Here is a 26060-nt window from a genome sequence, read left to right on the forward strand (position 1 = left end):
AGCATCCCACAGGCAGAACAGTGGGCTGTCACAGGTTAACGAAATGCAAAAAATGTGTTTAGTGTCTTCAGACTGACTGAAGTGAACACAAATGTCAATTTATAGTTTAGATGCAGTTACTATCAAATCATACTGGAAGTAGTCACAAGGGAGGGAGTTTATACACAAATAATTAGGTTTTAATGCACACATACTGTGTTTGTTAAGATGACAAAGGCTGAAAGAGAGCCACTCCCTCAAGATTTAACCATCACTTGCCTTTGTGGTTTCATTGCACATAGGACGATACGTTTACCACCACATATTGGATTGGAGTCTTGCAATCGATTTTTGATGCCTCTCCAGCCGTTTGTAGCCATGGCAGAAACGTGGCTGCTGGCATGTGTTGGAACACCCGCTGCATCGACGGACTGACCTCATTCAAATGAAAGGCTGAAGATGCTCTGAAATGGCTTTGGTCGTGTTGTATCACACTTTAATGAGAAAATAATCTAAGTTAAACAGAGGTACACTTTACCACTCTTTATTTTTACTCTGACATTTGTCTTATGTTTGCATCAAAGGGTCTTGAATTGGACTGAAGTAATGAAAATATGTAGTACAGTTGTTGATGGTTTACTATTTTGTTCTCCTTAAAAAGACATTTTTTTCCCCAAAATATAATTTATTTTGACATGTGCTGTATCAAACTCAATCACACATTTACTGAAAAGTTGATTACATTGGAAAAACTGTAATGAGTAACTATTAAAATGTTGAACCACTCAATGAGGGAAAAAGTAACACTGATATCAGATACAAGTAAAAATACCACTGTATTGTATATGCATCTCTCCAGAAGGGCATGTGTTCTAAATCAGTCTGTTCACAGGGAGCGTTAGAAGAAGTCTGCTGCCGAGGGCCGTCGTTTAGGCGTACTCTTTGGAGTATTCGTGCCGGTCTTCCTGTTGGCCTTGGGGGTCTTTCTGGTGGTGAGTGGTGTGGGTGGAGACTTCAAGACCCCAAACTTGGGTTTCTGTTTGGGGTCAAAGGGCACTCGTGATGCGCTGTCTGGATTCACAAGCTGGCTGCGATCAGTCTTCCGAAACTCTGCACCATGACACGGAAAAGTAAAAATCGTATGTAGTTACAAAAGCTGCTACCACTAAAAAACAACAACAACAACAACGACAACAACGACAACGATTTACTGAACATATAAGCAGGGTTTCAAAGGTGTTCAACATTTTAATGTTGTAACGGAGGAGCTCATTTTAATGACTATATACTGCTGGGAAGTTTAATCTATAATAATATTCATCTATAACGTAATTGTATTTAGAATTAATTATCTTAAAAATCAGAATCTGCAAAGTAACTAAAGCTGGCAGATAAATGTAGTGGAGTAAAAAGTATATTATTTCTATACAATAATCATTTTTAATGTAAATAAGGTGCCCGAGTGCATTAAAAGGCATCAAAATAGGAGAATCCCCTGGAACCCCCCACATTACAAATCCCAATTTAACCTGTGTACATCATTATTATGAACCTTACACAACCACAACAAACAGCTGGAACACTACTAAGCTGAGACTCAAAAGTTTGTTCTTGACCTTGGAAACAGCAGTTGAGAAGATCTGACCACAAGGTCCATTTAGTAGTTTTCAAAAGGAATAAAAGTTTCTAAATAGAACAGCTGCAGCTTTCAGAAACCTTCTACTGATGTCCCAACAGAACAGAACCATTTATAGTTCAGTACATACTGTCACTGACCAGTGACCAACAGAGCAGTAACACGACATCATCCAAAACAACAGGAGACCATTTCATTGGACAGGTTTGGTGATGTCATTCTGCATCATCCATGTGGAGAAAAACAGTCCCACTTGCTCATAGTGCTGACACGCTAACGTGTTGCCATGGTTACTAATTGAGCTGCATAATCATTATCAGGGGTGCTTACATTTGATAGTAGTTAAGGTTGGAATTTGTACTAGGACTGCAACTTAATATGCTAATTACTAATTAATCTGATCACTCTTTTTTAAGTAACTATCTCGGTTGAAAAAAAAAAAAAAAAAAAAAAAATTGAAAAAGGTGATGTTTTACAATACCCGTTTGGTCTAAATCCAGAATTTTAATTCAATAGCATATAAAACTAAAAACTGGCATGTATTCATAGTTGATAAGTGAGAATCAGTAAATTCTTAAGAATTAAATTCTTTTTTTACAATTTGTCACTCATCTAAACTGTTGTCAATTAATTTTCTGTCGACCCACAAATCAATTAATCAACTCTTGTTCGTGCAAATGTCAGAATTACTAGAATACTGTCCTGTGGTACATTTGGTTTGGAAGGTAGAAAAACTAAACCACTGCCACTGCTTTCAATTCAACTAATTTCAACTAAAACTAAACCAGCCTTCTTTTTTTTTTTTAGATTCTGTGACTTTTTATGTTATTTTCTGGTGAGTTTGTACTCTGTAGATTTGTATTTAGCACCATTGTTTTGTCCGTTTCTACCTGCACAACAAAGAGCTATTCTTTCCAATTGCTACATTTTGCAAAATGAACTGCAGACTTTTCCAGCCCGTCATACTGCATTCTGCTCTAAATAAGTCTTATGTTTTTTTACTAGTAATCCCATTTTTTTAACATAGAAAACAACTTTAGTAATTATTATAAATATCAAATAGCGTCCCATTTCTTACCAGCTGTCTTATTATTCTTGAGACCGAAGGTCACCTTCTTGGATAATGATTGGGGAGTTTGACTCTTCTGCGAAATACAAACATGAAAAAAGAAGTCACACACGGTTAAATAATAATGGATTTCATTTATTCTAGGATAGAAATGAAACAAGAGTAAATCGGATCAATTTATCAGTAGAACATCTGCTGTGGACTTTTTTTTTTCCTCCCAAAAATGCAACAAATTAATCATATTATCGTACCTTCTTAGTTCTTTGTAGATTCTACACTTCCACTCCACCAATTAACAGGCCTGTAAACTAAAGATTCAGCTGATAAAAAAATACTCCGGTTTGGATAAAGCTCTGGCCCGAGGAGCATATTTCCATTCCAATACCTCTAAATGTGCCCAGGAAAGCCTGCTGAGAGCATCATCTGATATGGTACTATTAAAAACTATTAAATGGACTGTACTTGTATTTCTCTTTTCTAGTCGTCTGACCATTCAAAGCTCTTTAACACTACATGTCATCATTCACCCATTCAAGCTAACCTGCCCATCAGAACTATAACCATTCATACCCAAACATCCACCTAAGGCCCGGTATTCGGTCCTACCAAGGACACATGGACTGATCTGATTGAAGGACGACCCCTCTACCACTGAGCCACTGTCGCCCAGACATAAATTCACCACAGCAAAACAAAAAAAAAGAAAGAAATGGAGGAGTAACACCTAGAGTGTATGTTGACAATGTTTTCCTCCGTCAGCCTTTACCATCTGCCATCATGCATCTACCAAAACACTATCAACGTCACAAAAACATCTATATATAGTGTGTGTGTGTGTGTGTGTGTGTGTGTGTGTGTGTGTGTGTGTGTGTGTGTGTGTGTGTGTGTGTGTGTGTGTATACGCAGAGTGGCTCAACAGCACCATATGCAGCACTATTGCCGTTACAGTATTTTTTAATGACTTAGTTTATCCTAGTTTTAGTGCTATATAAATAAGCTTTACAGTTAGGCTATTTTTAATAATCTGACTATCTGTATAGCACTTTAAATACAATTAAAATGGAACACAAAGTGCTACATGACAGCTCCCCAAAAGAGAAGTCAAAACATCTCATTCATTTCTTGGTGGCCGGCTGCTCTATAGGCCATAAACCCGCCCCCTCCATGTTAGTGGAAAGTACATGTCAAATACAATTTTCCCAAAATGGTATCTTTGTCATTTCTTGTTCATCATTCTGTTTAGTCTGGTTTAAATAGTTATTCAAGGCTAACAAAGGAGGTGTGACGTCATGATTGGCCGCTGCTCTGAGAGAAGTAGTAGCAGAGCCAGCCAGCTACTGTTCTGCTAATGCAGCAGCTAGGTGGCTCACGCTAACAAGCTGTGGCCGTGCTTTGCTTAAAATTGGGTCGGGCGGTTGACCTAAATACCACGATCCACGGGCAGCGTCTGGCCCCAAATGACCAAAAGGGCCATTACCCGGTTACTTTGGCTTCACCTTTGTAACGTGGAAGGAAGTGGAGACGTGTTGTCCAGTCCACGGAGGTTACCCATTGCTTAGCTCCATCTGTGACCTCAGTATTGATGACACAATACTGGACTTTCTGACTTTCAGTTTGAGTACCTTTTGTCATGCCACGAGGAAAATTTGACACAACATTGAGGGCATACGGTCTGCATTTGCCATCTTTAATGAGCGAACACCATAACAAAACCTGCAAATTATTAAATTTCACACTACCTTGAAAGGTTTGTTGAACCATTTCTTTGGTGCTTAGTTCTGACTGTTCTTTACTTTTACCTTCTTGCCGGACAGCGGGGTGCTGGGGCTCCCCTTGGTTTTGCAAAAGAGTGGTGTTGGGACTGTGGCGCTGCTCTGAAAGGTGACGAAGTCAGACCCCGACCCGGAGGAGGTCTTTGACTTCTTTTGTGACTTTTTAGTGCGAAGAGGAGTGGAGGTCTCTCCAACATCCTGAAACGGAAAATTAATTTAGAAGTGAGTTATGTCTCAGTGTTATCAGATAGTCAGGCCGTTCAGTCTCATCTGAACCCGTTAACCTTATTAAACACTCACACTGTCTGGTTTGGACTTCTTCTGGGTAACGGTGTCTCCTTCTGCAACCCTGTTGATCAATGTAGCCTCCTGAGCAGCCGCCTCCAGCTCATCGACCTCATACTCAAAGACCACAGGGATCTTCCTCTTCTTCTTTCTCGGTCTCCCGGAGGAAGAGACCACTTCAGTTTCACCCGATGTGAGCTCTGCATCGACATTGCAAACCACCTCCAACTGGCTTTTATCTTTTACGTCCACTTGGGCTGCTGCCAACTTCTTTTTCTTATTCTTTGCTGGTGTTGTCACGGCGATCTTCAACGGCAGTTTCTCAGCATCCACTGCCTGACGGGTTTCCACAGCCGCTGCTTCCTCTTCCACTGAAGTCTTACATTCTTTCTGGTTCTTTTTCCTCTTCTTGTTCAGGTGGATTTCAGTGTTTTCATCGAGTGATGCATCCCCTTGCTTGCCTTTTTTCTTTTTCTTCTTTGTAAGTGGCGCTGTGGTGGCATCTTGTGGCGCTTCCTCAACAACTGATATGACTTCAGCATTGGTGTGTTTTCCCTCTTCCTCGGATTGTGCCTCAACCTTTGGTCCTTCATCAGCCTTGAGGTTCTTTTTCTTACTCTTCTTATTGCATGGGGTGATGGAATCAGTTGGCTTCTCAAGTCCAGAGGTTGGGCCACCTCCCTCTGAATCCTCATAATGTGTTGATGGGAAATCCACTTCTGTGCTCACACCATTGACCTGCGCCTCCTTGAGATTCTTCTCAGCTGTTAGGCCCTTCTTTTTCTGCTTGGCAGGGGTTGGAGAATCAGTTTCGGGTGTCATTGCTGTGTTTTTTTCTGCCGACTCCTCAAAACTTACTGGAATGATCTCTGCTTCTGCATTGACCTGCAGTTTGGCTACAATCTCATCTGTTTGTAACTTCACCTTCAGGCCCTTCTTCTTTTTCTTCTTCCCCGAGACTGTAGCTTCGGAGGACATCTCTGGCTCTGTTTCAACAGGAGCCTGCTGCTCCTCTGCTGCCTCCGTCACCTCAGAAGTCTCCCCCTTTCTGATCTTTACAGACTGGTGCATGTCGTCACTCGTGCAGTCAGTGGGTTGGCTGGTTTCTTCAGTGACAGTAACTGCAGGCTGTTTCTTTACTTCAGAGAGAAGCAGAGTTTCTGACGGGCTCTCTGGAGTATTTGCCTCTGTCACTTTTACAGATGCGAGGGAGCTGTGCGTCTGTGCTTCCTTTTCCAAATCTCCTTTCTGTGAACACTCCAGACCTCCTTCAGTCTCTTTAATTGTACTTTGAGCTTGAGCCACAGTCTGTTCCTGTCCAGATCTGTCTGCACCTCCATCCTGCACGGCTTTCTTTTTCTTCTTCTTTTTCTTCTTCTTCGTTTTTTTGTTTTCATTTGCAGTTAGGTCAGCTGGTTCAATGTCATCTTTCACTGAATCCTTGCTTTGCTTGTCGGGTTTGGATGCCTCCTTTTTTCCCCCTGGAGGAGCAGCGACAGATCAGATCAAATATTTGTCATTAAATGAAAAGCTTTGCAAGGAGACTAAATGTAGTTCTCCATGTATGATAAAACAGACTCAGGGACAAGATGTAGGACATTTAACAGTTACAGGCAGTGCTATGTTCAGGTATGGTTGTCATTTAACCTGTGGTGATAATTATATTTGGTCAGTTTAACAAGGCAAGCTCCCCCCTTAAGTGAGGATGAGTGACCCGGTACTAGTGATGTCCTTCCGTGTCGCGGCTTCGAAACGCATGTCGATTAATCCGGAAAGATTTTTGTGAAGCGCGTATCGAGGCTTGTGTTGATGACGTTCGAAGGCTCGCGAGCCGGCCGTACCATGTGACTGATTCAGGAAATGGTTCGCGGGTTTGGCGTGCGATTCAAAATATAAGGGGCAGCGAAACGCAATGGATCCCCCCTCACATGTTGTGGACTTGGGACTTTATTTGTTTGTAATCTATTCGAGCATCACAAACATCATTCATTTATTCAATTCAACGCTTCACACACCAAAGCCATGGTGTCATTATAATCACTCTGCCTGTTTTACATTTATTGTCCAGTTGATGGCACAGTAGAGCAAATGAAGCTTCGGCCCATGAGTGAACCAATTGGATGGAAAGCTTCATGAAGCTTCATCTCGCCATCACTACCTGGAAGTGTCTCCTCTGAATCAAGAGCTACATTAAATGGCATACATAAGACACATACAGGCCCATCTTACTCAATGCTGCAACTGAAGCAAACCACATGATTATTTTTGTTTTGAACTTCTGCATCGTCTGAATGTCCTGAATGCTCAGAGGGTCTCTAGTAGGGCTGCAACAACGAATCAATAAAATCGATTAAAATCGATTATTGAAAGCGTTTGCAACAAATTTCATCATCGATTCATTGTGTCGCGCGATTATTACGCCACTCAATAAGTCGCAGAGATGTTTGAGTATAAAAAAAAAAGTTGAGTTAAGTGTGTTAATTGCAAGATATGCAAAAGCGACATGGCACGGCACGGATTCAGCACCTAAAACGTAAACATGTTGGAGTCCTTGATGAGGAGGAACAGCAGGTTAGTCAATACAGAATCCTACTGTTGTTCCGTTTTGAAGTGAGGACCGTAACGTCCCTCCAGTAGCTCTCCTGGTGCTGCTGTTTACTCGTTAGAGTCAGCTCGTTAATAACAGTAGTAAAGCAGGGGTGGTACAGTTTGCAAGACTAAAGACACGTTTTTATTCACTCGCCTTTTCCCCGCCAATTCATCGATTAATCGATTATTAAAATAATCGTTAGTTGCAGCCCTAGTCTCTAGTTTGTGCTAGTTAGGTTTCATCAGGCCGTGTTTATCCTAAAGTTTTTAAATGGTCTCACAATGTGAAATGTGGACTAACATCATCACAAATGAATATAATTGAGCTCATTGGATCCTCAAGATCTAAATCCAATTTATGCAACGTCAACACTGTTCACATTCAAATACACCATTTTAAGAATCGGAAAAAAAATAACAAAATAACACCTGCATACCGCACACAGAAAACTGCTTTGAAAAAAAAAAAAAAAAGAGAGAGACTGGTAAATTAACAGTGAAAACTCATCATAGCTTAATTTAACACCATTATTCCTAATTACACTTCATGTTTACTTCTCCTGATCTTTACCTCCCTATTGGTTTCACCAACAAACAAGGTCCATCTCAATAAATAAACATGTTCTATTTATACTGAATAGTATTATATGATAAATATATAGTTATATTATACTGAATTGCCTGTGAGGGTGACAAAAATCAGAAAGTTTGTCAAAGTGTTATTTACTGCTTTTTTTCGTGTTGGAATAAATGACAAATATTTAACTGCAAAGTAGTAATGCGTTTTTGATACCTTCATTTGTTTGCATTAAATCATACTGGGATGTTTGCTGAAATTGATTGGATGTGGAACCTAGAAAATGTTCCACCAGCCGCCACTGCTTGTTTGATTAACTGCCCTTGTCGGTTATCAGAGATCCATAAATTCAACAGTAGATTTTAAAATGTTGCATAGGCAGGAGGTAAATGTGCTAACATGGGATACCTTTCATTTTCTTGGCTCCTGGCACCCCCTCATCGTTCTCCTCCATGCGACCTCCTCTCTTCATCCTCTTCCTGCTGCCAAACATGTCATCATCCTCATCTGTGGAGACCTCCTCTGGATACTCATCCTGAGGAAAGATGCCTGAGAAGAAATGAAGGAGGAGACAGGACAAGGTCAAAGATCAAGAACAATTCCCTTTTCATAAATATTAAACCAAGTGTGACGAAAAGGGTGTGATCATCAACTCTTACCTTCACTCAGATCACGCAGTCTGCCATTCAACACACCAGGGTGAGAGAAGAAGAAGAAGAAAACAGTGATGAGTTCAGATTGAGGCAGAGATCATTCATGGTGCAGTATTAGAGATGTTCTGATACCATTTATTCCTTTACGATATCGTTTCCGATACATATATCTGCGTATAGCTGTTAAAACACGTCCTTCAAAACAACTATATTCATTCAAGTTTCTCCCCAAAAACTATGATTTAACATTACATTTGAATCAAACAACGTTATAGTTGAGCTAGATCTGGTATTCAGCCACGCTGCTAACGGCTAACGTTAACTAGCTCTGCACCTGCAGATTTCAACAGAGATGTTATTCATCATGAGGCATTCTCAGGAAAAAAAAATCAAATCATCCCAAGTCTCTTAATTGCATCCCTGTTTCCCTCACTTGCGTCCTTTCCTTGCATCTTAGTCCCTTAGTTTTTAAGAGATATGAGACGTCACGTGAAGCGGAGGATCTGATCACAGCTGGATCAGCTGTCAGTCTGCTTTAACAGCTGGAAAGTCTTTTGAGAAGTTTGTGTCTGTACACATGATCACTGTACCTAATAATAGTAACTAATAAAGACACTAATCATCACTGTAGAGGCGTTTTCTCTCTAGTCTGTTACCTCTTTAACAAACTGTTCCGTGTCCTGTTTATAAGCGCAGGATCGATTTCTACCGGCGGAATGCATTTGACGTCTGTACGTTTTCAAATTGTGACGTCATTAAATAACCCAGAATATGATTATGGTTTCTCTTAGATGACATAAATCATCAAACCAGACCGCACGTGACTGAATGAAATGATGATAAATGATGTAAACAGTATTTCATCTCTCCAGCTCTCTCTGACTTTAATTGTTTCCATGATAAAAGTTATTCAGGAAATCATGAAGAGACAAATCTTTCTAATAAATGAAGAAAGTTGTTTGTGGTCCTTTTGTTGTTCAGTCTACAATGAACATATATTTAAACCAGATGGTGAATCAGAAAACTATTCAAATATAAAGCTTGAGTTTAGTCTGCGATCGGTCTTCACTTTACAGGTTGAAAAAAAAATCGTATCAGTCTGATCGGCTGCAGCGTCCAATCACATAACTGATGAACAACGAGGGGGCGTGTCAGCCGCTAAAACACTTCCTGGAAGGCTGTTCTTGTTGTCCCCTAACCTGTTGAATCTGGTACCCAGCTAAAGGTTGGCAGGGAGCCACTCATAGCAGCTCAGATGATCAACCCTTCCTTGGCTAAGTGCATTGCAGCAGTGTTGCCTAAAGATGAGATCAGTACTTCCAATGTCGCTTACTAATGGGAGGATGGTATGCTCATGTGGGCTCCATCAGCCGATAACGAGAACCCATTTTCAGCACACTGAAGCATTCCATCTGGCCTGGATGGAAAAGTGATATTTCTAAATATTGCCACTCTTGCCATGCACAACAGTTGGTTGGAAACCAAACCAAGCGATGCCTCAAGCTCCGCTTCATGCCATACCTGGAATGGGGGAGCCATTTGAGAGACTCATTATCAACTGTGTAGGTCCGTTACCCAAGTTAAAATCTGGTTACCAGTATCTCCTGACTTTATGTGTGGAGCAACCTGATACCCTGAGGTAATTCTACCACGTTTTCTCAAAGCTAAAATGGTAGTGAAGGGATTGGTGAAAGAGAGCCAGGGGTGCTAAAGCAGTTCCACCAATCCCTTAAGTCTGTGGTACTGATGAGCTGTCAGTCTAAAATAAACTCACTTTGACCAGAATGTTGTCGAACCAAGTTTTCAATCTGGAGACTGTGCTGGCTTTCCTTTCCATCTCTGGTTTAGTACTGCAATCGAAGTTTGCAGGTCCTTACGTGGTTGAGAAAAAAAAACTAGGTGAAGTGTAGTGTTACAGCTGCTACTCACACTTTGATGATCTTGTAGAGTCTCTGTCTGTTCTTGCTGGGTGTGCTGCCACGACTGGCTAACTCAAACAGCTTGTCTGCCAGGGCGGCATAGTTAAACTGCAAAACACACAAATACTCAGAAATCAAAACCAATTCATCACCATTTTAAATGTCCACCATCTAAGTTACACTCATGAATAATTGTTCAAAATATCTCTTCAAACAGAAAGAAAGCTTGCAATGATAAACTTCGACTGATCCATAAAAATGGAAAATCAGAGCCTAAGAATGAATGACTTCCAATAATCAACCCTTTCTTGACTGCTACACTTTCAGGCAATTTCCTTAAATCTTTTTGCATATTTAATAAAAAGAACACTTTGCATTTCTACAAGCCATTTTCAAAAACATACCAGTTTTCAAATTGATTTTCTTCCCTCAGCTAATTTGAACAAGCCGAAAACTGCTGTTTGCAGAGTACATTCATCCTTCACACAGGGTTTCTGCCGTTCAAGTTTTTAGACTTTTTATTGATTTTCCATTAAACCCGCCATACATTTGTACATACAGTATGCTCCCCCAGGAGAATTTTATTTTAAATATGAGCTTTAAAATGTAGCATTCTGGTGTACTCTGAGACAAAAATTAAGTAATAAGACATTTACTTTAAGCAAAAAACTAATTTATTATTCAGTTATTAATCAGTATTTCAGCTCTTGAACCCTGTTACTGTATGGCTTAATATGAATGGACTTCTACTGTTACTGTAAAGCTGTTAGAATGGTAGCCTCTTCTATTTGCAATTAATATGCATTCAATCTAGTTAAATTATTTAAATGATAATCTACTCTGGCTAAGGTAGCTTAACGCCGATTGGCCAAGACTCGACACATCAAAGATGGTTTATTGCGAAGATCACGACGTCACCTTTTCTCCTCGTCTCACTCCAATCTGAGACACGCTGGCTGGCCATCCTCACAACTTTTCAACGACCATTGTTCTGAAACCAAATTTAAATAAAACTACCTTGCCTTCTCTGCTTTATGGTCTATTTGACTCTAAATGGACCATAATTTATTAAATGAGCATCATGCTGTATTGAAGAAGACTTGAAACTAGAGATTGAGACCATAAACTCATGTTTACAATGTTTACTGAGGATGGTCAGTAGGGAGAATGCAGTTTTAGGACACTTGCATTGGCTTAACTCGGCAGAACCGGAGGTTGCCGGCTGGCTCTAACATGCAGAACCATAGAGAGATGCAGGGATGACATTTTGTCTGCCAAACAGAAGTGAGCATGTAGTCTCCTTTAGCCACTTGTTAGCTACCGCCTGTTTAAGACACGTACAATCTTTAGAATTCACAAGTTAGGTATTTACCAAAGTATTTTATGTTGTGGAACAAAATGCTAAAATCTCTCAAGCTTGTTTTAACACAGATCTTATTTCAGGCATCTAACTTAAAACCCATTGACTTTGAGTCAAGGGAACTAAAACGCTGAGTCATTGCTGGCTTTCAGCACTCATTTGTGAGGTAGTTTGACTTATATGAAGAGTATAAAACAAGTGGCATGCATCAAAAATAAAACAGTGAAATGTGTGACTAACACATGAATCTCAAAAGAAAAACATTGAATAAAAATAGAGAGAAAGTCCTCACCTGTAGGACTTCTCCGACGTCTTCATCACATGACCCCTCTGTGTCTGAGTCTTCCACCTGAAGAAGCTCAGCATCATCACTATCATCACCCTCATCCTCATCTTCATCTTCATCTTCATCTGGTATATTGCCTGAAATAAAAATAGAAAAACAGCACAATTTACCTCTCATTAAAAAAAAGAAAGCACCTGCCAGTGACACACACTGTTTACTGTCTCTGTCAATAGTAATGAGAACATTGCATGGATAAATAACAAAATGTGACAAATTGTATCATCATTATATTAGTCTATAGCCAGACCCATCTCCACAGCGCCGTGTCAGCACTAAGGAAAGCTCTGGCTCCACTCATTATCATTCTGCTATGGGGAAAACATGCTCTGGCTTGTTTGTATGGTCTGCACAGGATGCAGGAACAGTGCCCTGGCAAAATAGACAGCGGGACCGGCAGTCATTGAAGCACATTTATGCCCCTTTGACAGAGTCCACAAATGTGTGGAATACATTTGATACAACGGCACCCGATACCACTACGGCATGGTATTAACCTCTCGTTTGTTGAGCCTAATAAGTCGCCCAGCTGCAACGATAACCTGATCCACAAACGGGTTAAATCCATAGTTTATTACCAGGTGCAGTGTCTGTGCAGAACAAAGCCCAGTAAGTCTCCACCACATCATTTAGATTAGCTGAGAGGTTGTCAGCAGTGTCTGTCTGGGTTTAAACCAGTGTATTACAAACTCAGTGTAATGCTAGCAAGTGTCCAGTCGAGAGAGAGTGTGTGTAGAGTCTATTTGTCAGTGAATAAATGCTACAACTCAAAGGCCCTTGAGGAGACTCAAGCCAAGTTCCTGTTGCTGCTGTTGTCAGCCAGCTGATGATTAAAGTGACGGTGAGCTAATCCTGTGCACTTTGGGGCAAAAAACATACAGTTGTATTTTATGCAGGTTTTTTGGGACAGTACCGTTTATCTGCTTCCATGTCCGTTTCTTGGCGATCGGTTTGCTGATCTTCTCATTTAGTTCGCCGTCGTCCTCTTCAGAAGCTTGTCCGGAGTCGGAGTCTGAGTGCTCAGCTGCTTTCAACTCCTTCATCAAGTCTTCAATAGCGAAGGGGGCCTGGTCAATAATGGTGCTGAGGATGCTGTTGCAGATGGCACTGAAAAGAGACCGACTGGCGACACAGACAGGAAAAGAAGCAACGGATGACAGAATGAGAGGATGGGAAGTGGTTAGCACCAGACCTAATGTAAAAAAACAAGCTGCTTTAGTCAACTTGGACCTTTGAAGTACAGAAGAAATGATAGATTTATATTACATAAACAACCGTTCAATAGTTTGGAATCTCCTGCAACAAAAGCTTGAATGGTTCCAGTCAGGTGTCAGAGAGGAATACTCTGTATTCGGCCTGTGCTTATTGGTGATAGGATCGTATATGGGCGATTGGTTTTACCAACACCTTTATTAAGGCGTAGGTAAATAACTTAATATGAGAACTAAGACGTTAAGAATATAGAACATGCGCCCTGCTGTGCATTAAGAGGCGTTTTTTCATGAGTTAATCAGCATGAGTGACAAGTGAATTCTAAAACCTTAATTATGAACCATCTCTTTCCCATAGATCATCAGTAGAACAGCGGATTCCAAACATTTAAAGGGTAGTGTACATGTGTCTATGGGTTTTTTTTCTACTATGGCCAATCGGAAACTGCAAAGCCACTTTGAAATTTGACAGGTGCCAGCACAATGTCCACGAAAACTCCACCTGCACCCTCATCAAATACAGAAAACATGAAAGACTATTTGCAATAAAATAAAGAGCTCAGACGTTGACTTGGGATACAGATTCCTAACATCCTGTTGTGCATGACAGTGGCATTTTCTATTCTTAATTGCTCGGTAACGTCTGTTATTACATAGCTCTAGTGCACGATAGCATTAGAATAAATGAAGCAGAAAAATGGGAGCTGATGTGGACTTACTCCTTGGTTTTGGCTGCCGTTTTGCAAAATGGCTCGATGAATATCAAGTTCTGATCAGCAGTGAGCTGTGAAAAGAAAAGAAACATAAGGATCATTGTGGCATTATTGTATTTCCTTATGCTGGAACTATTTTCGAAGTTATATTAAAATAACAACTCAAGAATCAAACTAAACTGTACCAGTGGAAGTCTCAAAACAATTAGAGAGGAAGCATCAGTGGCTAAGAATAGCATCCACAGCCATGCTAGAGGCTCTGAGGCTGTACTTAGGCAGCTTGAATCTACTGTACTTATACAGCATATGTCATAATGGAATAAAGGATGTCAGCATCACAATGCATTTTCCATTTTTTTCCAACCAACCATTCTCATCTTGTTAACAAGGATGTAAACAGCGTTCATCAGACCACTCAAACCTGGAAACCCTCCTTGAAAATAAGCTAAAAATGGACTAATAACCTAGCAAAAAGCTGCCATTTATGAACTTGATTCATAATACATGTATCTTGTATAGCTCCGACTGCAGGTCCAAGGCTGCAGTGAAGCCGGATCTGGGTCTGTCCACAGCGGACCAGTCTCTGCTGTAGCTGGATTCTGAGCTGAAGGCGTTTCTGGTGAGCCTGCATGATTTCATCTGATTTCACCAGAATCCGATCCGGTGGCACCAATGACACAAATTTGTAGAAATAGACAATCTTCTTGGTGATGTTTACTTCTGTAGATCATTAGTATTAATGTATTAGCGTTAGTATAATGGGCTGATAGAGTATTTTACTTCCAGGAACTCAAATGTGTGCCTTTGTTGTGATTTGGCAGCTCAGCTTGTTCTGTCAGGAGAAGCACTGACTTCAAACGAATTATGAGTAGAAGAGCTATGAGTAAGGGAAAGGCCGTAGCCCCTCAGCTAATCTATGCAGTGTAAAATGTCAGATTGTGATGTGTGCTTTTGTTTAACTGTTTTGCTGTGTACAAATTGCTTGGAATTAGTGTGTAGATTGGAACATGCATTTGTGAGAACCCAAAAGTACACATAAATGGTTGTACATATTCGTAAATAGTATTTTGTGTTAGTAGATCATCAGCTCTCCTCCATCATGAATTCAATGACACACTTAAACCCCAACAGTCTGTTTATCACAAATAACAAGAATGTTTTGAAGACAGTGGCGGTGCTGTACCTCTGCTGAACCCACAGCTGCCAGCTCGGTCATGTAAAGGTCCAGGATGTGGAACTGCAGCCCGCTGGGCGCCCCGCTGCTGCTCTGCAGGAGGTGTGCTGTCAGCAGCTCCAGAAACCTGGCAACCGCACTGAGGAGGCATGGTACAGAGTTATTGACTTCTAAAGGATATGACGTGATGGTGAGCAAAAAGGTTTTGGAGATAATGTTTGAGTTCATTACCTGCTCTCCCAGTTTTTCCTCTTCAGCATCTCAAAAGTTTGTCTCAACATGAAGCGAACCAGCTGTTAACAAAAGAGAGGGGAAAATAATCATCATTTGGATTATTAAGAAATAAAACATCCAAAATCTTTCAATTATCATAACTTAAAAATTACACAGCTGGCGTCTTTATGGAAATGTGTTGATGCAATCAGTGTTTAAGCTTTATGGCTCACTGATCGACGATTTCTTAATCAAAAGACTTCATGCCAGAGTGAAACATCTTACTGCATCAGTTACTTTAAAAAGGTAAAACTCATTCAGCATTCTCTTCACACTAACCTGGAAGAACTTATCCATGCGCAGCCTGTCGATACCAGTCCACTCTCTTTTGAAGGTCTGCAGGAAGCTCTCCAGGTATAACAGCTCTGCAGAAAACGGCACATCATCATCATCATGAAAAATACAGCACTGGGTTGCATCAGCTATGTTTAAGTTCAAAAGTAGCCTAGTTTGAACGTAATTTCTAACTAAAGTCAGAGTTTAAGTGCTCATAACATTTAATAGTTGCACCAGCTGAAATAGTTCCACATGTGTGTAAGACACAACTTGTATCTACAACTTGTACACATACTACAGGCTAGGTGTAAGACAACTTGTATCTACAACTTGTACACATACTACAGGCTAGGTGTAAGACAACTTGTATACATACTACAGGCTATGTGTAAGACGACTTGCATCTACAACTTGTATACATACTACAGGCTAGGTGTAAGATGACTTGTATCTACAACTTGTACACATACTACAGGCTAGGTGTAAGACGACTTGTACACATACTACAGGCTAGGTGTAAGACAACTTGTACACATACTACAGACTAGGTGTAAGACGACTTGTATCTACAACTTGTACACATACTACAGGCTAGGTGTAAGACAACTTGTACACATACTACAGGCTAGGTGTAAGACAACTTGTACACATACTACAGGCTATGTGTAAGACGACTTGTATCTGGCACTATGACTTTGCTACTGGATCATTTCAAAAATTAGATGGATCATTTCAAATCAGCGCTCTGTAAACATGCACAATAAAGTTCATAACATGTAAAATAACACAAGTGGGAAGTGACATATATACCCTCTGTGCCACATTGACAAGCAAGCATATCTGGTTAGACAACTTTCTTATTAACAAACTACTTTTAATAATTTTGCCAGTGTAAATGATCATGATTTTTGTTATAACATAATAATTTAATCTGGCCATTAATAGTGTAACTTTACCCTTATATTATAATACCCTATGTTTGCACAACCTGTTGATTAGGGTTGCAAAACTATCACCTGATCATAACGCTTTGACCTAGTTTATCTTCCTTTTGGTTGATGTTTGGTGATTAACAATAACTATTTTAGCCTAGAACCTCTTCTGCAACATGAAGAGTGCTTTTCACTGATTGGCCACAGAAAGTAAAAACGATATTTTGGCAACAATATTTTGGTAAGAGTGGACTTAATGCCACAGTTACCAAGAAAGATCTTGCGTCTCCTTGGTGCAACCAAACATCGACAGCTCTAGAATCGACCTAACTCGTTTCAACGCATCATTGAGCGTGGAACCTACACCCTGACTTAAGAGAGAACTCATGTATAGCTGGTGCAACAGGCTGCAGGGCTTTTCTTATGTGCCTCATATCAAATCCTACGACATTATGAAATCAGACGTGGGCAACTTACGTCCGTCAAAATCATGGAAGCTGTGGATCAGGGTAGCGATTTGGTTGGACAGCTCCTCCTAAAGAAGAAAAGTGAAGACGGCATGAACAGAGATATCAAATCAGGCAGGAGAGGGGTGACTGACTGAACATGGTTCTAATCACATTTTTGGATTTATGACAGACAATTTTAAATATCTCTGATTTGGACTCTGAGTAGGTTTTCATTCTTCATCAAGATGCCGTCACTAGTATTCTGAGGCCAGTGTATCCCATTAATTACCTAGACTGCAGCAGCCCGACACAGTTTCATAATGAACCAAAGATATTTTTACACTTCTGAGGCTGGCTGGACCTCACGGGGCACATTTTCTACACGGTTTATAGTGGCTTGCGGCTTAGTCCGTGAGCTTTACAGCAACCATCGGCCAGAACCTTTTTGTTCCTGGGGACGTGGACTCAAACCGCCCGGGTGGGAGGGCACCACTGTCAATGTAATCTCAGTTGTTTATAGGAGATGTTTTCACAACAACATAAATAGATGTTAGAGAGGGAATTATGACCTGTTTACAATAGTTATAAACAGATTATAATACATCATTAAAATTACCAAAGATAAGATTTGTTTCAATCCATAAAATTACAATCTTTTATTTCCTTACCATTTGAACTTTGTTTTTTTAATTTAAAAATAACAAACATTATAAATGACTATTACAAAGTAAAAGGATAACATTTAGAATGTTTATACAGACTTCAGAGCGGTGGAAATGATTTTTGGGAAGGTGGCAAAAAGAAGAAGTCTGGAGCCTTGTAGACCAGCTTCAATAATCAAACAATATGGATCATCAATGATCCTCAATTAATATCGGCGGCAAAAAGTTATATTTGCTCCCTTTTTTTCTTTTGTGCTGATCTGATCTTTGATCCGAACCGTGAGTTTTATGATCCATTGTACCACTAGCTTTAACACTACATTCATACACTGATTCATCCACTTTGACATGGACAAACTGCGCCGGGGATCGAAGCACCGTTCCTCTGATTGGATGACCTGCTTTCCCACTGAGCCACAGTGAACTAATTGTATGTCTGAAAAGGGATGAAATGCACTGTGTATGTATTCACAGCAGCTCCCATTCCCCATTAAACGAGTCTGTAAGCCATGCACACAAACAGCAGCAAAGCATACCTGGAGCAGTGGTTTGTCCTGCATCCACAGACAGTAGAACAGACCCTTCCACAGCTTGAGCAGCTCATCACCTGTGAATCCACCTACACAAGAGGAAACAAGACTATGAGAGACATGTACTGAGTCCAGGAGTACACTGCATACAAATACTGCTGACTGCAGTGGTAATCAGTCATTTTTAAAGGCACTTTATGGACTAGACAACTACAACGTATTTTGACAGTGGACAAAATCTTCCGTTACAGATCTGCAGAATTTTTTATGTAACCATAACATTATTTTGCAACAAATACTGTAACACGGTTACTGTTCTGGTTATTGTGTTGACAAAGCAAATTATACTTAACTGTTACATTAACTAGCTAACTTAACTGACGTTAGTTACACACAAACTGCCTTTCACCTCACAGGTACACGTGTTCACCAAGTGTAGCTACCAACACCACACATGCGTCAGAGTGGGACCAATTCCCTTTCAAACAGTTATGGTTTGAACCAACCAGTCGCTGTTAATAATACACGTTTCGTTAACGTGCTACCCATTTTCAAGTTAATATTAGCTTTTGAGCTGATGCTAGCGAGCTGTGAAACAGCTAACTTAGCTGCCTAGCGCGGACAGTCTACGTTACCTGTCGCGATGTGAGACCTGACATTAATGTATTTCCTCAGCTTCTTCACAGCCTTGGTCCGGATGGGCTTCTCGTTGGAAGCTAATCTCTGAGCAAGCTGGACCTCTGGCTCTTGAATCGACGCCATGTTCACACCGATTCACGTGGAGACTCTTCACTCGTATCCACTTTACTTGCTCCCTCTTCGCCCCACGTTTCCACGATACGGCGCGGACTGATGACGCGCCGACGTTCTTCTTCTTCTTCTTCTTCTTCTTCTTCTTTTTCAGTTCGATGGCGGGTGCTAACCAGCGTTACGGTGCATTACCACCACTTACCATGTTGGCGTGTGGACCAGAGTTATCTACCCCAATTTACAAAGAAAAATTACGAAGTAACAAAAACACACTAAGGACATGCTACATTCTCTTGACCAGCCCAAATGCTAAACACAAATTAATTAAATGTAAATGTTCATAATATGTATTAAATACACGATTTTAATGTCGAAAACAGTTGGCCTACAAATATTCCTGCACTAGGCATAGTAGCTGCAATAAAAAATACCTAGACCTCGTCACTCTTTAGATGATGTACTGAGCATGGCCCCGTTCAAGATGAATACATGTACTCTTCCACATGCCACGTTTAGTTCATCAATTTCTGTAATTTGATGGGGCTTTACAAGCTAAGATACCTCTCCTTGCCGTGGCTGTTAATACATGACATGCTATTACAGCTATAGGCTACATGCAATTATACAGTGCATGAACTCAATTTATGACAACAGCAGCTCCACAAGGATAGGCACACCCCCAATAATTATATATGTACATGATCAGAAGCCAGGATCATTAGAAGGTTTTGACTTAGATCATATGTCGCCTATATCTTTTAGGAATACATGTTTTTCATAAATAAATGAATGTTTTTCATAAATGATGAAAAACTGCAGAGTATTTTATTATTAAACTGCAAACACAGTCCTGCAAAGAAGAGATCACTGTTTATGTAGATCACATCCCTTAGCTGATGCTCTGACATCAGTATAGTATAGTGACTTCAGATGTACCCAAGTCAGTCTTTCCAAGGTTCTTCAGTATGTCCAATGCTTGTGGTGAGCTTCCAGTGCAATATCAAATAAAACAGAGCATGAAGAGCAAAAGTGTTACAATTTACATTTGTAGATTATGTGATATTATCTCCACCAATAGGAGAATTTGTCCTCCAAAAGCAGAAAGTGAAAGCTACTGTAGATTCTCTGCCTCATTTAAATCCAGGACCTCGAACAGAGAAGTTAAACTTTGTAAATGGTAAATGGACTGCACTTGTATATCTCTTTTCTAGTCTTCCAACCACTCAAAGCTCTTTAACACTACATGTCATCATTCACCCATTCACACACTGATGACAGGGGTACCATGAAAGATGCCACCTGCCCATCAGGACTAACTAATATTCATACAACAAAAGGCACAGCCAGTGGGAGCAATTTGGGTTTAAATGTCTTGCCAGAGCCGGGGATCAAACCACCAACCCTCTCATTGAAGGACGACCCTGCTCTTCCACTGAGGCACAGATCCCTTTGTCTGGGTCCAAGTATTGGAGCTTGTATAACACAAGTATCTGGGGGTATGTAACATTTTTTAATCATTCAGGCCTATTGTTAGAACTTAAGTTTATACTTGCATTAGTATTACTTGGTACACAGTAATGATCTGTACAAAAAGACTGTAAGTAGTGGTAAAAAACTAGTACAAAGCCATATATTACATGAATATAGTAGTATGATAGTAGTGTGATAGTAGTATACCAGTAGAGTGATAGTGATAGTAGTGTGATAGTAGTATGATAGTAGTGTGATAGTAGTATGATAGTAGTGTGATACTAGTATGATAGTAGTATGATAGTAGTGTGATAGTAGTGTGATAGTAGTATGATAGTAGTGTGATACTAGTATGATAGTAGTGTGATAGTAGTATGATAGTAGTGTGATGTTTGACTGTGGCCCACAGTGAGAGGCTCTGGTAAAAGATCAAACAACCATCTGAGGCAGCAGGAGCCGGGAGTGACGTCAGAGCAGCAGAGAGGAGCGTGCGCCACGACCAGCCCAGCTGTGTGTGTGTGCTCTGTGTGTGAGTGGCTTTGAGGTGACAGTGGGCTAGCTTTCACACAACAAGGAAGTGGAGGACATGTCGCTTAACTGAAGGCACAAACAAAGACGAAACCGTCGACTTTCCCTCCGAGGTAAGCTCAGCAGCAGGAATGGAGTGTTTGTGGCTCATTGTGTTCGGGTAACGTCACGAGACGGACCGAAGGTTTGCGGTTGAACATTTGATCCAGCCGCGATGTGGACCCGCTAGCTGTCGTCTCGCTTGCGATGTAACCACCGTATTGTTTCACGTATGAGGGGAAATGTATTGCAGCTTCCTCTGCTGATTCGCCGTGTCTCTGTCGACTGTGTCGATACATTATTGAAGACTGGAGGTTCTTCTTTCATGTTCGCCATATGTTATACACGAGGATTATGAGAGAACATATCCTTCGTCCTTACGCTAGTGTCGGTCGCTGTACACGTCTGAAGTTCCAGATGCTCTTCTCAGCCCCAGCAGACATTGGGTGGTGTGCCCCGCGGACTTGCGGGGCACACCAATGCGTGATTTGCTGCGTTCATGTAAGGGGAAAAGGCACGGAGCAACGGGGGTATAGACGAGGCCGTGTGACTCAAATTAAATGCATTTATTAATCCAACCGCCTTGTCAAATTTGGCAAGGGAAAGTATATGAAAACTGCACTCCCAACAGGAACTGCTGTTCCTGCGATGTATGTATAGGTGTGCATGTTAGATAGTCCTGATGGGCAGGTGGCACCTTGCGTGGTAGTCCCTGTCATCAGTGTATGAATGTGTATGAAAGGGTGAATGATGACATGTAGTGTTAAAGCGCTTTGAGTGGTCAGAAGACTAGAAAATAGATATACAAGTACAGTCCATTTGCCATTACCATGACTTCAAAGAGTAATTGGACTTTAATTTGAATTTGGTCAAAGTTTGACTTTACGGTTCAGTTGCTCTCCTGCCCTATACTCTAAATTGTTGAACTAGCCGTTAATGCTCTGATGGACATGGTCCTATGTGGATATAGCTGAGCCGTAGAAACAAAGAGACAAATTAGTCTTTTACACTTGCTTGGAAACCTGGCACTTAATGGTAATTGTGACCTTTTCATTTCCTCACTGATGGGCTTCTCCATTTCCCAGTCTCCTTCTTTATCTCTTCAGCTATACCCTCTCTTATCGTTTCCTTTTTTTCTTCCCTCCTCCACTGCCCCTCTCACTCCCCTCTCCCTCTCTTGTCATCTTCTCAGACTCCTGATTTGTGCTGTCCTTCCAGCTCCAGTGCTCACGGTTTCAGCCGTGTATCCTCATGTTGCCGATCTGCAAGCAGCTTCCGCTGAGATGGAGATGAGCCAAGGCGGCGCCACCATGTTTTTGTGTACCCCATCAGCCTCCTCAGCGTGAGCCCACACCAGCTGCCCGTCACTGTCATTGTCAATATTCGTGCCCAAACATGGCCACTGTTCCTCCTGGGATCCGTCTGCTGGTGTCCTTCGACAGGGACCAGTGGTGAGTCTGAACCTGATTGTGTGTGTGTTTAAGTGGGTGTAATCTATTTACATAGTCTTTACGTAGTTAGTCTTTCCTCAGAATTTTCCACTGAGTTTGTGTTTCTGCCAATTTGACATCAATGTGCAGCTAATGTATTAGTGTGAATTGTTTGCCAGCTGTTTTAGTCGTTGGCAATCAGTTTATTTGAATGTGAATGTGCATATGTGCTTATTTCACTTTGACTTGTTGAATTTTTCCCTCATCCAAGACTATTTCAACAAGATGTTACAGTTAATCAAGATATTATTTATTCAGATATTTCTGTGCAATATGGACATTTCAGTGTATCAATCAGCACATACAGACCTTTTTGTCCATGTGGGCTGAGCTAGTGCTGGGCGGTATGACCAAAAATTTGTATCACCGTATTTTTTAAGATTCTGGCGGTTTCACGGTATATCACAGTATTTTTTTTCTCCCTTGACTGTGTTTTTACATAGGTGTATAGTGGCTTACTCTACTGTCAGGAGTACATAGAATATAAAAGCATTTTAATGTCATCATGTATAAAGGCTTTGATTACTAGAGGGTTTGCTTGGCCCCACAAAATGTTACGATATATGAAGGAATCAGAATGTATGAAACAGTTGCAGAATGTAAAAAATGTTATTGTGCAAACTGCAACGTAGTAAAAACAGAAAACAGAACAGAATTTTAAGTGTTTTTGTATAAACACTATATACTGACCTACACTGTTGTAGAAAAGTGGGCGACTGTACGTAGCTCCGCTTCCAGCTTGCTTAGTGTTGTTGGTATAATGTTGGGATCACAGTTTGGCTGAAGTATTATTGCCCCGTAAGACATACCTTGAATCCAGTGTTTTAATCATTGCTCTGAACCTGTCTTTCTCAACTGTTTCACGAACATTACTGATTGACAGCTCCTCTCTTGGGCACAGACTCTATTGGTGCATCTCCGTTCTGTCTTTGTTCATCCTGCATCGCTCTTTTCTGTTCTTTAATGTAACGTTACTGTAGCGATGGAGCCTCTCCCAGCTGTTAACAGACTAGCTAACGGGCGAGCTGTACCCAGCATGCCGTTCGGTGGTGTACTTTTATAAATGTACCATTATTAGTGTTACAAATTGTTTATGTGTCACAAACTGTTATGTGCCGTGGTGTTGCCCTGTTAAAGAGAGTTAATTGTGGGTTATTAATTGTTGTGTTATAAAGTTATAACCATAACTTAGGCGTCTCTCTCAATACACAATTAGTGTTAGCTTTGACCTTAGAACTCTTTGCGCAAACAATATATTTTGCTGCCTGTTGAAGAGTTGCTGACGGATGAACCAGTATACCGCCCAGCACTAGGCTGAGCAGTAATGTCAGACAATGCATTTCCATGACGTTTGTCACTGTGGATGGTGCATGACAGAGTCCTGAGAACAGGAAATACTACATTCTGCTGAGGCTGCCGTTTAAAACATTTGTTGGCATAGTAGTGTACGGCAGACGTGGAGTTGTTCACGCTTTGACGTCAACTGCAAGAGGTCATGCGAGTTGTTGCATTGCAGGAAGTTACATAAGGCGTATAAGAATCATCAGATTGATCTAAATGAAAGGATACGGCTGTTATTGCATATCTTTGTTATTGTTAACATGTCCCATGAAAACTGCAAAACCACCAGTGGTGTTAGTCCGTCTCTCTTTTTGACGTTCCTAAACGGTCTTTTGTTGTCAGTAAATCTTTAAAAACAGCTCACACATATAGAGAAGGCTGGGCACTGTAGTTTTTAACAAACGTTCGTCGAACAGGATGAAACAGTTTTCGGGAGCACATTCATTTGGTGTACTAGTGAGTACAGTATTTACACAGTGTTTCCCAAAGGATCATGTACATTTCAAAGTTAAATGCATCAATCTGGTGCACTTTGAGAGCAACCCTGGGCTGTTGCAAACAATTTTATGCACTTGTATTAGCAGAGGTGAAATGTAACTAATTGCATTTAGGCTATTTAAGTTGTATTTAAGTACAGCTTTGAGGTACTTGTACTTAACTTGAGTATTTCCATTTCACTTCACTTTATCCTTCTAGTCCACTACATCTCAGTGGCAAATATTGTACTTTTAACTTCACTACATCTATTTGACAATATTAGTTACCAGTTCGGCTGCTTTGCCGACTCAAATTCTAAATACAAAATATCAATCAACGAAGAATGTAGTATTAAGTTTTATATGACCTAGTTATTAAGTAATTAGAATGAGCTCCAACTTTACCAGCTTAAAGTGCTGGAAAGTCACGAGCCACTTTCACCCTCCGAGCCGAACTGCAGCTGGTCACCAGCACATCCCTTATGAAATCATTATGAAACGATGGCGGAGTGAAATCTCTAGGTACTTCATGGTTTATTGGGGTAATGCCTACATACGAAACAAAGAAAAAAAAACTGATGCATTCGAATATTGATTTGGACCTTGATTAACATGGCAATGGAGGAAGTTTTGAAGCATAATAAAATCAGCCGGGCTATATTGTGAGTTAGATACATATTTGGTGCAGTTTTAGCACGCAGTGTGGTGTCAGTGACAGCTGGATTAGAGCAGTGCCTTACCAGCTGTCTTGCTGTTGTTTGTGGTCAGCGCACACACTGACACACACTGGAAGCGCTCACAGAATGCCGTCTAGCTGACTCAACTGGTTTCTCTCCAGTCAGCTCTCACACACACACACACAAGAAAAACGGGTTGATCAGACTTCCAGTGGCGCTACAACAAGATGTGTAGTGGTGAGCTCCTCAAAGCTTTCAAAATACCTCCTATTAATATAAATCTGCACTAAAATAAGATCAAGTTGAGTATGAGAGGAGTGAATTCGCAAATGAGGTGTAAGTCTGACAAGAAAATAAACACATCACAAGAAAACCCAGGTGTTGCCGAGGTCAATAATCAAGAAGATGGCGGCCAACGTCAAAGTTAAACGTGAGCTGCAGAGTCAACACGCAAGCATCGCCGAGGCACAAACCCATATAGCAGACCTGGAATCAGCTTACCTGGAGATAAAAGACACGCTGCTAACGGTAGTGAAACAAAACTCGAGCATGCACAACAAAATTGTTGATCTGGAGAAACAATCTCCGCATCTATGGAGTCGCCCGATACCAACATACGAGTGTACTGGGACGCCGGACTGCGGATCTACGAGAGCGCCGACGAGGGTTCACGGGACCTGAATAAACGTGGGATGAAGGTGTCGGTGATGGCCAGGGTGAACACCGCGGCTGCCGTGGAGGAGAGGCTGAATGGGAAACGTACCAACGCGACCGTCAGCCAACAGATTTACAAAGACTTATGACTCCTTTGACTATGTTTAGGAAACTGATGGAGGGAGCACTTTATGTATGCGCTGAATGTTGGACACTTCTAGTATAGGTGGAAT

At 40.9% G+C, this 26060-nt stretch overlaps 2 protein-coding genes across 3 annotated transcripts in view; one reads left to right on the forward strand and one right to left on the reverse strand.

The window, feature by feature from the left end:
- Positions 1 to 449: 449 nt before the first annotated feature.
- On the reverse strand, positions 450 to 19239 carry LOC137883667 (ribosomal RNA processing protein 1 homolog B-like). Its single transcript, XM_068725239.1, has 16 exons — positions 19038 to 19239; positions 18409 to 18491; positions 17239 to 17296; positions 15833 to 15918; positions 15512 to 15573; positions 15290 to 15419; positions 14113 to 14177; positions 13096 to 13304; positions 12132 to 12262; positions 10490 to 10587; positions 8567 to 8586; positions 8316 to 8456; positions 4757 to 6222; positions 4484 to 4654; positions 2694 to 2760; positions 450 to 1089 (listed from the first exon to the last, which is right to left on the reverse strand). Exons 1-16 carry the CDS (start codon positions 19162 to 19164, stop codon positions 878 to 880), a joined length of 3126 nt encoding a protein of 1041 aa, XP_068581340.1. The 5' UTR covers positions 19165 to 19239; the 3' UTR covers positions 450 to 877.
- A 1885-nt stretch (positions 19240 to 21124) lies between these two features.
- slc37a1 (solute carrier family 37 member 1) overlaps positions 21125 to 26060 on the forward strand; it is a 32513-nt gene continuing 27577 nt past the window's right edge. The window contains exons 1-2 of one of the 2 annotated variants that reach the window (XM_068725240.1): positions 21125 to 21263; positions 22382 to 22640. In XM_068725240.1, coding sequence (XP_068581341.1) covers positions 22585 to 22640 — 56 coding nt within the window. In that variant the 5' untranslated portion in view covers positions 21125 to 21263; positions 22382 to 22584. The remainder of the gene's footprint in view (positions 21264 to 22381; positions 22641 to 26060) is intronic. The other variant, XM_068725241.1, reaches the window with a different exon arrangement.

The sequence above is a fragment of the Cebidichthys violaceus genome, unplaced genomic scaffold, assembly GCF_023349555.1.
Source record: "Cebidichthys violaceus isolate CVI_PGR_0920_01 unplaced genomic scaffold, fCebVio1.0.p SCAF_34, whole genome shotgun sequence".
In the NCBI taxonomy this organism is placed as follows: domain Eukaryota; kingdom Metazoa; phylum Chordata; class Actinopteri; order Perciformes; family Stichaeidae; genus Cebidichthys; species Cebidichthys violaceus.